The sequence below is a fragment of the Salvelinus fontinalis genome, chromosome 16 (assembly GCF_029448725.1).
Source record: "Salvelinus fontinalis isolate EN_2023a chromosome 16, ASM2944872v1, whole genome shotgun sequence".
Classification (NCBI taxonomy): domain Eukaryota; kingdom Metazoa; phylum Chordata; class Actinopteri; order Salmoniformes; family Salmonidae; genus Salvelinus; species Salvelinus fontinalis.
Window position 1 is genome coordinate 16,154,421 of NC_074680.1, and position 12,806 is coordinate 16,167,226.

The window sequence follows — 12,806 nt, forward strand, 5'->3', positions numbered from 1 at the left end:
TTATTTTGTAGTTTTGAAAGTGTTTGTTTCGTTTCGTGTTTGCCATCATCGTTATTAAATAAAAGATGGCTTATTTCCCAAAGCCTGCGTTTTGGTCTTCAGATCCCTCTCTCCTCACCTCGTCCGAGGATGAGGAGAGCGTCACCCGTTACAAATACAAAACAGAACACAGAAACTGGGGAACGTAACACGCCCACCACAAATTGCAAACATACAGTTTGTAATAACAAAAACCAATGCTTCCCCAGTTAGTAAACCAGTGATAGAGCGTCAGCAACCACATTCGCTGAGCCCCTCATATAGGCTATCTGTACATTATATCATTGTACAATCAGAGCCCACCGCATAAGGCGTCGGTTCTGATTGTACATTTGCTTTAAGAACACTAAAGGATTATGGTCCTTGAAGACCATTACAGGCAAGGCACTGGTTCCCACATCTTAAAGCAAAGAACTGTAAGGCTAGCAATAAAGCTAGCGTCTCTTGTTCAATTGTGGAGTACCTTGACTGACACGAGTTGAACTTACGGGAGAAGAAACTGACGGGCCGATCCACTCCGTCTTCATCTTCTTGTAAGAGAACCGCACCCACCCCCACTATACTAGCGTCAACCTCCAACTTAAAAGGTTTGTCAAAGTTGGGGGCGGCAAGCACTGGGGCACTACAAAGTAGCGCTTTAGCGGACTCAAACGCATGGTTACAGTCCTTGGACCACCTAAATGGTACCTTGGGACTAAGCAGAGATGAAAGGGGAGCTACTACCGTAGAGAAATTCTTACAGAATGTACGATAGTACCCTACCATCCCTAGGAATCTGCGCAACTGGCGTCGAGTCGTGGGAGCAGGAAAAGCAACAATTGCCTCCACCTTGCCAGTTACTGGGCGCACTTGACCTCGTCCCACTTGTTTCCCTAAGTAAGTCACCGTAGCCTTCCCAAACTCACACTTGGCCAAATTGAGGGTTAAAGAAGCATTCTCCAACCGCTGAAACACACTTTTCAAAGTGGAGAGATGATCAGACCAAGTAGACGAATGTATCACCACATCATCAAGGTATGCAGTACAATTTGGCACATCTGCAAACACAATGTTAACTAGACACTGAAAAGTAGCAGGTGCATTACACATGCCAAAGGGCATCACAGTGTATTGTACAAAGTTATCAGGCGTAACAAAAGCCGATATGTCAGAAGCTCTAGAGGTCAGAGGCACCTGCCAATAACCTTTTAACAAATCTAACTTACTAACGTAAGAAGCAGAGCCAATTCTATCAATGCAGTCATCTAATCGAGGTAGAGGAAAATAATCAGACTTTGTAACTGCATTTACTCGACGATAGTCCGTGCATAAGCGGGACGTACCGTCAGGCTTAGGAACAAGAATACATGGGGAACTCCAGCAGCTGTTACTGGGTTTTGCCATGTCATTCTGTAATAAATAAGCTACCTCACTTTTCATTACCTCCCTTTTCTTTGCATTAACCCGGTACGGATGCTGACGTATAGGAGCAGCGTTGCCCACATCCACGTCATGTTCCAAGATGGACGTGCGACTTGGAACGTCCTGAAACACACTGAGAAAACTGTATATCAATAGGATAAGGTCCTTAGTTTGATCGCTATCCAAATGTTCCATTTGAGAGGGTAACTTCTTCAGCATCTCTGAATTACATAGGCGTTCACACTGCTGTAACGTATGGCGTAACTCCAACCCATCCTCCTTATCCTCCTCTAGGTCCCAGCCAGGCTTCAGCACCACTGCAGCCACACTGGAGACGGCGGGCTGGACCGGCTTACTTGAGGAGCTGTCTGGAGAGTCACATACATAATATTCTTTTAGCATGTTAACATGACACACACGGGAAGAACGCCTTCGATCTGGGGTCTTTATCACATAGTTTGTGTCACTGAGTTTCTTTTCCACCAAATATGGTCCAGAAAAACGTGCTGACAGAGATGAGCCAGGAATTGGCAACAAAACTAAAACTTGATCCCCTGGTGCAAAAGAACGGCCAACAGCCTTTTTGTCATAATGCACCTGTCACGTTCCTGACCTATTTATGTTAGTTTTTGTGTGTTAGTTGGTCAGGACGTGAGGTTGGGTGGGCATTCTATGTTATCTGTTTCTATGTTGGTTTCGGTTTGCCTGGTATGGCTCTTGATTAGAGGCAGGTGGTTTGCGTTTGCCTCTAATTAAGAGTCATATTTAGGTAGGGCATTCTCACTGTTTGTTTGTGGGTGATTGTCTTCCGTGTCAGTATGTTTGTTCGTACCACACTGGACTGTAGCGTTTGTTTGTTTCGTTTCGTTTCGATGTCGTCTGTTTCCTGTACGTGAGTTTATGTTTAGTTATGTAAGTTTATGTTCAGGTTTCGTTCGACGTCGTTTTCTTGTTTTGTAGTTTGAAAGTGTTTTGTTTCGTTTCGTGTTGCCATCATAGTTGTTAAATAAAGATGGCTTATTTCCCAAAGCCTGCGTTTTGGTCTGAGGATCCTTCTCTCCTCACCTCATCTGAGGCTGAGGAGAGCGTCACTCGTTACAGCACCTTCATGCGTTTTTGCGAAGAGGAAAGAGACTTTTGGGCTAACGCACATGCGGCGTGCAGTCTCTCCCGCATCTTACTGACATAATCCAACACATTTTTAGGGGCGCTACTCGGTGTAGGAGATAAGATATGCTCCTTCAACACTTTCAGCGGACCCCTTGGGGTATGTCCAAACACAAGGTCAGCAGGGCTAAACCCTAAGGACTCTTGTATCGTTTCCCTAATAGCAAATAGGACAAAGGGCACCCCCTCATCCCAATCGGTACTGGTATCCATACAATACTTGCGTAGCATTGCCTTCAGCGTCTGATGCCAGCGTTCGAGAGCCCCTTGACTCTCTGGATGATACGGACTTGAGACCTGATGGGAAATACACAGCGTCTTTAACACATTTGAAAACATTTTGGACATAAAGTTGGATCCCTGATCTGTTTGGATTACTTTAGGGAGTCCAAAAGTAGAGAAGAACTTCACCAGTGCCTTCACCACAGTCTTAGCCGTAATAGTACGGAGAGGAATAGCCTCTGGGTATCGAGTAGCACTGCACATTATTGTTAGTAGGAACTGGTTACCTGACCTGGTTTTCGGCAATGGACCTACACAATCAACTATCACTCTTTCAAACGGTTCCCCCACCACAGGAATCGGGTAGAGCGGTGCTCTAGGAACTGTTTGATTCGCTTTCCCAGTGAGTTGACATACGTGACATGTTTTACAAAATTGGACCACGTCAGACTTCAAACCTGGCCAGAAAAAATGACGAAGGACCCGGTTATAAGTCTTTGTGATCCCCAAATGTCCAGACCACGCCTGGTCATGGGCGAGTGACAGCACCTGCTGTCGGAACGGTGTAGGAACAACCACTTGACACACTTCACTCCAGTCATTAACAGTGTCATGAGCTGCCCATTTACGCATCAAAACTCCTGCTTCCATAAAGTAGGCAGTCTCTCTAGTTTTAGCTTCCTCAATGGAAATTACCGAAGCAAAACACTTGTGAAGACTGGTGTCTCCTTTTTGACATTCAATCACCTTCTCAGGGGTGACAGACAAAAGAATGTCATGTAATTGTGGTGCGATTTCGCAGTCCCCTTCCTTAGTTTTTACAGGAGTAAAAACTGTCGGACTTGCAGAAGGAATACTCGGTGCATTGTCTTCTACTTCAATATCCTCAAAAATGGAACTAGCCAAATCCACCACATCTCCAAGCTTGCGAGATTGTGCCCTCGTTAACACACAAGCAGGAAAAACGTGGAAATGCTTGAACCAATTTCTCATCTGCAATTTTGATTCCTGGGTTGTCTACTACCTCTAACACAGGAGTAACGTTACCACCAGCAATATCATTCCCTAATAGCAATGTGACTCCTTTTACTGGCAGTGTAGACACTACACCAACACGGAAACGTCCTGATACCAAGTCTGACACTAAGTGGACCCAGTGTAATGGTACAGGTACTGTTTTTGTCTCTATCCCCTGTAATATAACATGTGAGCCACAATACGTTTCAGGAGACCAGGGTAAAGCATCAGTAATGATTACTGACTGTGCCGCTCCGGTGTCTCGTAAGATTTTAATTGGCTTTTGATCAGCTTGTTCTCCAGTTAAGGAAACACAACCGGTAGAGATAAACGGAGCATAAACAGGATCCGGTTTCTCAAATGCTGAATCAATACCTCGGACCAACGGACGAGCCAAAGACTTGACTAAACCCAAACTTTTCCTTTTTGGGGACGGTGACTGGGACTGTTTCGGTTTATTTTTCAAAACTGGGCAGTCCGCAATCACGTGACCCTTTTGGTGACAGTAAAAACATTCATGGATCTCATGAAAAGGCTTGTCAGAGGAAAAGCGACCTGAATGAGGCACTGATGACGTAATCAGTCTACCTTCAAAACGAGGTGCACCAAAGACAGTCTTGTGTGTCAAAGCATACTCATCTGCCAACACTGCTGCCTGGGCCAATGTCACCACTTTCTGTTCATTTAAATGAACTACAATTCTATCAGGGAGGTTGCTTTTAAAATCCTCCAACAGCATCAACTCCCGAATATCAGCAAAGGTGTTAGCTTTGCTGGCTGAACACCATCGATTAAACAGAGACTCTTTGTCCCTAGCAAACTCAACAAAAGTACGCTGAGAGGGTTTCTTGTGGTTCCTGAAGCGCTGTCTATAAGCTTCAGGCACCAACTCATAAGCCCGCAACACGGTAGTTTTAACTGTTTCGTAATGTAAACTGTCTTGCAGCGAGAGAGCAGCTACTACTTCCTGGGCTTTCCCAGACAATTTACATTGTAACAGGAGCGGCCAAACCTCGAGTGGCCAATGTAGCGCAGCGGCCACACGCTCAAACGCAGAGAAATAGGAATCAACTTCCGACTCTCGGAATGGTGGGACTAAAGCGATATTTTTACTTACATCAAAGTGGGCTTGATGATGAGCAGCTTTTGGAGTCGTACCGGAGCCAGCTTCTAGCTCCAGTTGTCGGATCCTCACCTCCTTGTCGGCTTCTATTTTCCTAATTTCAAGATCAAAATGCATTTGTCTCTCTTTATCTTTTTGCTCCATTTCTAACCGGGCCAGCCTCACCTTCAGCCTAGCGGTCCCGTCTGAACGACCTGAAGTAGAAGATAAAGGATCGAATCGAGGCAATGTAAAGGGGGTACGAGCAACCCCTTCCTCCGCCCTGTCCTCCGACTTGACATCGGAAGGTCTACACGTCTCCTCTCCTTGCAATGAGAGAATTCTTTCTCTCACTAAACCCTCCCTGACTAGCACCAAAAGCTCAGCCTTTAGGGCTTTCTCAGGGATAACAAATCCATAATGGTCAGCTATAGCTATAAGGTCTACTTTTCGAAACCTCACCAAACAATCAATAGAGGGCGCTTCAATGAACTTGGAGATGGCTGAGGGAGCCATCTTGTACACAACAATCTACTGAAAACACAAACTAAACAAGTCATCCAAACTCACAACCCACCATCACACCTCAATCACTAACCACAGAGAGCTCAGTGCAGCAGGGTCCGGTGGGTTTAATGGAATCCCGGATGAGCCCCCATTATGTTACGCACGTCTCCGAGAAGAGGGAACGCAACTCCCTGCTACAACTCAACTCTCTGAAGTGCAAGAGGTATGGACTGTATGTGCGAGTAAGGATGACACAAAAGCAGAATTTACCGTTTACTAGAATTTATTTTCTTACACGGTAATATGGGGAAAAGGGGCTGGACGGAACCAAAGCAAAGAAAATAAATATCAAAGTTCCCCCTCTCCTATCTAACCTGCCTACCCACTTAACTTACCTAACTTAACACCGCCTGGTGCCCTAACCAAAATACAGGGGGTGGTCCGCCCAGGTCTTACCTAGTGTGCCTAGACAGTAAATATACTACGGGTATATGTATGCCCTCGGGCCTCTTGCCTAAGCACTCCCAAAGTGCCTTCTCCTTCCCCCCTGGGAACAAACGAAATAGAGTAATTATTAACGATTTCACAAACACTCACAAACACAGGACATAGCAAAACTGCTACCAACAACAACAGTACATACCAAACTTTCTGATACACAACCAACACTATATCACAATCTAATTTTTCTCTCTCTCATCTCTCTCCTCTCTCTCCAAAACTCTTGGGGCAGAACACTGGCTTTTATCTTCAGGTGGCAATGGTGATTAGAGTCAGCTGCTTCTTGACGAGGGGGCGGGGTCAGCTCCAATCACCAATTAGCCTGGGGTTGACCAATCAGCTGGTTGGGGAGTACTTCAGGAAGCCATCTCCTGAAACACACACTCAAATACAAAACAGAACACAGAAACTGGGGAACGTAACACAGACCATTTAATTGGTAAACTACATGGTAATGTAAAATTAGCATTTTTTTGTGATCCAATACGTAATATAGTACACTTATCATAATTTGGTTTTATCCAGAGAGGATAGCAAAAGTATCTAGATCCTCTATGAGGCCATGGAGAGACTCTAATTGTGGTTTTTAAAAGAAAACATGAATCATCAGCATACAATGACACCTTAGTTTTTAAGCCACGGATTTCTAATCCCTTAATATTATTGTTTGATCTAATCTTAACAGCTAACATTTCGATGGCAATAATAAATAGATATGCCGATAGTGGACAACCTTGTTTTACTCCTCTAGATAGTTGAAAACTTTCTGAGATGTAGCCATTATTTACTATTTTACACCTAGGGTTACTATACATAACTTTAACCCATTTTCTAAGAGATTCCCCAAAATTGAAATATTCTAGGCATTTATATATAAACTCCAGTCATACTTTATCAAAAGCCTTTTCAAAATCAGCTATGAAAACCAGGCCTGGTGTCCCCGATATTTCATAATATTCTATTGTTTCCAGTACTTGTCTTATATTATCTCCAATTTTTTTTTTTTTTTTTTTTTTTTCAATGTATCGTCCATGTAAAAAACCTGTCTGAATAGGATGAATAATATCTGACAATACTTTTTGAATTCTATGCGGAAAGCATTTTGCTAGGATTTGCTAGGATCTAACACTGAAGTGTAAGACGTCTCCTATTTTTTTAATGGACTGGATCTTTATATATACCACTTGGGTCCTGTTTCAGTAATAATGATATCAGACCTTCTTGTTGCGAGTCTGATAATCTACCATTTATATAGGAGTGGTTAAAACATGCTAATAATGGTCCTTTGAGTATATCAAAAAAAGTGTTTTATGCTTCCACTGGTATGCCATCCAGCCCTGGAGTTTTCCCATCCTTAAAGGCCCCAATTGCATCAAGCAGTTCCTCCTCTATAATTTGGCCTTCACATGAGTCTTTCTGTACAAATGTTAATTTTACAATATTATTAGGGAAAAAATCCATACAATTAGTTTCAGTTAGTGGAGATGGAGGAGCCTGAAACAAGTTTTAATTAAAAAAAATTGTAGCATTTCTATATTGAAGATTGAAAAAGAATTTGGTGCATTTTTCCCCATATTCCATCCAGTTCGCTTTATTTTTTATAATACAGTATATTACACTGGATCTTTCTTGAAGAAGTTCCTCCATTTCTTTTGGTTTTTCCTCTAACTTATTCTGTGCCTCTATAGTACCGTTTTTATTGCTATCTAACTGTACTGTTAGTCCTTCAATTTCCTTTGATAATATGGACTCTTTTGATCTAAATTGCTTTTGTTTTATAGATGAGTACTGAATTGCATTGCCTCTAAAGGCACACTTAAAAGTGTCCCATACAATACGGGGATCTGCTGTACCTAAGTTATGTCTGGAAAAAGTCAGTTATAAATTCTTCTGTCCTAGTTCTAAACAATTTATCATCTAGTAGGCTTTGATTAAATTTCCAATATCCTCGCCCACGTGGAAATTCTGTAAGAGTAATATATATGCCAATTATGTGATGATCCGATCGGATTCTGTCCCCTATCAACACATTTTAAACTTTTGGTGCCAGAGAGAATGGCATAAGAAAGTAGTCAAGACAACTAGCTTGATTAAGCCTCCGCCATGTATATCTCACTAGGTCAGGGTATTTAAGTCTTCATACATCCACTAATTCCAATATATCCATGCCAGTCATGATTTCCTTAAGTGCCTGAGGGTGATAGTTTGTAGTGTGATTTCCTTTCCGGTCCATAGAGGTATTTAAGACCGTATTAAAATCTCCCACAATAATAATAGAGTCTAGTGTTGTCACACCCTGACCTTAGAGTTCCTTATTATTTTCTATGTTTGGTTAGGTCAGGGTGTGACTCGGGTGGGAAAGTCTATGTTTTCTATTTCTTTGTTTTTGGCCGTGTGTGTTTCCCAATCAGAGGCAGCTGTCTATCGTTGTCTCTGATTGGGGATCATACGTAAGTTGTCATTTTCCTTTTGGGTTTTGTGGGATCTTGTTTTCTGCCTGACAGAACTGTGCGCTTTCGTTTCCACGTTTGTTATTTTGTTTGAGTGTTTTTGAAATAAAAGAATCATGAACACTTTCCACGCTGCACTTTGGTCCACTCTTCCTACCACCAACGAGAGCTGAAACAAGTGTTGCTTGTAGAGTTGATCAATTCTTAAATATATTTTCAAAGAAACTTGGATCATCATTATTCGGACCGTATAGGTTAATAAACCATATCTGTTTATTGTCCAATAACATATTTAAAATAATCCATCTACCTTGAGGATCTGTTTGGACAATTTGCACATTTGGATCAAAATTATTGTTAATTAAAACCATCACCCCTTTTGAATTGCTTTGCCCATGGGAGAAATATATTTCGCCCCCCCCAGTTCTTTTTCCACAAAACTTCATCTAAAACTGTTGAATGGGTTTCCTGTAAACAATACATATTGTAATCCTTCTCTTTTAGCCAGGTAAATACTGATCGTCTTTTCTTGTTATCTGCTAGGCCATTAAATCAAATCAAAATCAAATTTATTTATATAGCCCTTCGTACATCAGCTGATATCTCAAAGTGCTGTACAGAAACCCAGCCTAAAACCCCAAACAGCAAGCAATGCAGGTGTAGAAGCACGGTGGCTAGGAAAAACTCCCTAGAAAGGCCAAAACCTAGGAAGAAACCTAGAGAGGAACCAGGTTATGAGGGGTGGCCAGTCCTCTTCTGGCTGTGCCGGGTGGAGATTGTAACAGAACATGGCCAAGATGTTCAAATGTTCATAAATGACCAGCATGGTCAAATAATAATAATCACAGTAGTTATCGAGGGTGCAGCAAGTCAGCATCTCAGGAGTAAATGTCAGTTGGCTTTTTTTAGCACGTCCGGTGAACAGGTCAGGGTTCCATAGCCGCAAGCAGAACAGTTGAAACTGGAGCAGCAGCAAGGCCAGGTGGACTGGGTACAGCAAGGAGTCATCATGCCAGGTAGTCCTGACGCATGGTCCTAGGCCTCAGGTCCTTCGAGAGAGAGAAAGAAAGACAGAAGGAGAGAATTAGAGAGAGCATACTTAAATTCACACAGGACACCAGATAAGACAGGAGAAATCCACCAGATATAACAATCTGACCCTAGCCCCCCGACACATTAACTACTGCAGCATAAATACTGGAGGCTGAGACAGGAGGGGTCAGGAGACACTGTGGCCCCATCCGATGATACCCCCGGACAGGGCCAAACAGGAATGATATAACCCCACCCACTTTGCCAAAGCACAGCCCCCACACCACTAGAGGGAAATCTTCAACCACCAACTTACCATCCTGAGACAAGGCCGAGTATAGCCCACAAAGATCTCCGCCACGGCACAAACCAAGGGGGGGTGCCAACCCAGACAGGAAGATCACGTCAGTGACTCAACCAACTCAAGTGACGCACCCCTCCTAGGGACGGCATGAAAGAGCACCAGTAAGCCAGTGACTGTAATAGGGTTAGAGGCAGAGAATCCCAGTGGAAAGAGGGGAATCGGCCAGGCAGAGACAGCAAGGGCGGTTTGTTGCTCCAGAGCCTTTCCCTTCACCTTCACACTCCTGGGCCAGACTACACTCAATCATATGACCTACTGAAGAGATGAGTCTTCAGTAAAGACTTAAAGGTTGAGACCGAGTCTGCGTCTCTCACATGGGTAGGCAGACCATTCCATAAAAATGGAGATCTATAGGAGAAAGCCCTGCCTCCAGCTGTTTGCTTAGAAATTCTAGGGACAATGAGGCCTGCGTCTTGTGACTGTAGCGTACGTGTAGGTATGTACGGCAGGACCAACTCAGAAAGATAGGTAGGAGCAAGCCCATGTAACGCTTTGTAGGTTAACAGTAAAACCTTGAAATCAGCCCTTGCCTTAACAGGAAGCCAGTGTAGGGAAGCTAGCACTGGAGAAATATTATCAAATTTTTTGGTTCTAGTCAGGATTCTAGCAGCCGTATTTAGCACTAACTGAAGCTTATTTAGTGCTTTATCCGGGTAGCCGGAAAGTAGAGCATTGCAGTAGTCTAACCTAGAAGTAACAAAAGCATGGATACATTTTTCTGCATCATTTTTGGACAGAAAATTTCTGATTTTTGCAATGTTACGTAGATGGAAAAAAGCTGTCCTTGAAACGGTCTTGATATGTTCGTCAAAAGAGAGATCAGGGTCCAGAGTAACGCCGAGGTCCTTCACAGTTTTATTTGAGACGACTTTACAACCATCAAGATTAATTGTCAGATTCAACAGAAGATCTCTTTGTTTCTTGGGACCTAGAACAAGCATCTCTGTTTTGTCCGAGTTTAAAAGTAGAAAGTTTTCAGCCATCCACTTCCTTATATGTGAAACACAGGCTTCTAGCGAGGGCAATTTTGAGGCTTCACCATGTTTCATTGAAATGTACAGCTGTGTGTCATCCGCATAGCAGTGAAAGTTAACATTATGTTTTCGAATGACATCCCCAAGAGGTAAAATATATAGTGAAAACAATAGTGGTCCTAAAACTGAACCTTGAGGAACACCGAAATGTACAGTTGATTTGTCAGAGGACCAACCATTCACAGAGACAAACTGACATCTTTTCAACAGATAAGATCTAAACCAGGCCAGAACTTGTCCGTGTAGACCAATTTGGGTTTCCAATCTCTCCAAAAGAATGTGGTGATCGATGGTATCAAAGGCAGCACTAAGGTCTAGTAGCACGAGGACAGATGCAGAGCCTCGGTCTGACGCCATTAGAAGGTCATTTACCACCTTCACAAGTGCAGTCTCAGTGCTATGATGGGGTCTAAAACCAGACTGAAGCATTTTGTATACATTGTGCAACAGCTTTTTCAAATTTTTTTGAGAGGAATGGAAGATTCGATATAGGCCGATAGTTTTTTATATTTTCTGGTTCAAGGTTTGGCTTTTTCAAGAGAGGCTTTATTACTGCCACTTTTAGTGAGTTTGGTACACATCCGGTGGATAGAGAGCCATTTATTATGTTCAACATAGGAGGGCCGAGCACAGGAAGCAGCTCTTTCAGTAGTTTAGTTGGAATAGGTTCCAGTATGCAGCTTGAAGGTTTAGAGGCCATGATTATTTTCATCATTGTGTCAAGAGATATAGTACTAAAACACTTGAGTGTCTCTCTTGATCCTAGGTCCTGGCAGAGTTGTGCAGACTCAGGACAGCTGAGCTTTGGAGGAATACGCAGATTTAAAGAGGAGTCCGTAATTTGCTTTCTAATGATCATGATCTTTTCCTCAAAGAAGTTCATGAATTTATTACTGCTGAAGTGAAAGCCATCCTCACTTGGGGAATGCTGCTTTTTAGTTAGCTTTGCGACAGTATCAAAAATACATTTTGGATTGTTCTTATTTTCCTCAATTAAGTTGGAAAAATAGGATGATCGAGCAGCAGTGAGGGCTCTTCGATACTGAACGGTACTGTCTTTCCAAGCTAGTCGGAAGACTTCCAGTTTGGTGTGGTGCCATTTCCGTTCCAATTTTCTGGAAGCTTGCTTCAGAGCTCGGGTATTTTCTGTATACCAGGGAGCTAGTTTCTTATGACAAATATTTTTAGTTTTTAGGGATGCAACTGCATCTAGGGTATTGCGCAAGGTTAAATTGAGTTCCTCAGTTAGATGGTTAACTGATTTTTGTTCTCTGACGTCCTTGGGTAGGCAGAAGGAGTCTGGAAGGGCATCAAGGAATCTTTGTGTTGTCTGAGAATTTATAGCACGCCTTTTGATGCTCCTTGGTTGGGGTCTGAGCAGATTATTTTTTGCGATTGCAAACGTAATAAAATGGTGGTCCGATAGTCCAGGATTATGAGGAAAAACATTAAGATCTACAACATTTATTCCATGGGACAAAACTAGGTCCAGAGTATGACTGTGGCAGTGAGTAGGTCCAGAGACATGTTGGACAAAACCCACTGAGTCGATGATGGCTCCGAAAGCCTTTTGGAGTGGGTCTGTGGACTTTTCCATGTGAATATTAAAATCACCAAAAATTAGAATATTATCTGCTATGACTACAAGGTCCGATAGGAATTCAGGGAACTCAGTGAGGAACGCTGTATATGGCCCAGGAGGCCTGTAAACAGTAGCTATAAAAAGTGATTGAGTAGGCTGCATAGATTTCATGAGTAGAAGCTCAAAAGACGAAAACGTCATTTTTTTTTTGTAAATTGAAATCGTAAATGTTAGCAACACCTCCGCCTTTGCGGGATGCACAGGGGACATGGTCACTAGTGTAACCAGGAGGTGAGGCCTCATTTAACACAGTAAATTCATCAGCCTTAAGCCATGTTTCAGTCAAGCCAATCATATCAAGATTATGATCAGCGATTAGTTCATTGAC

At 42.8% G+C, this 12,806-nt stretch overlaps 1 protein-coding gene across 1 annotated transcript; it reads right to left on the reverse strand.

Moving 5' to 3' along the window:
• Positions 1-422: 422 nt before the first annotated feature.
• Positions 423-7,517, reverse strand: LOC129812710 (uncharacterized). Its single transcript, XM_055864523.1, has 2 exons — positions 2,545-7,517; positions 423-2,037 (listed from the first exon to the last, which is right to left on the reverse strand). The coding sequence occupies exon 1, from the start codon at positions 5,462-5,464 to the stop codon at positions 3,728-3,730; it is 1,737 nt and encodes a 578-aa protein (XP_055720498.1). The 5' UTR covers positions 5,465-7,517; the 3' UTR covers positions 423-2,037; positions 2,545-3,727.
• Positions 7,518-12,806: the final 5,289 nt, after the last annotated feature.

Excerpts from the sequence above, each read along its gene's own strand:
- LOC129812710 (XM_055864523.1), bottom strand. The coding sequence starts at position 5,464 with ATGGCTCCCTCAGCCATCTCCAAGTTCATTGAAGCGCCCTCTATTGAT.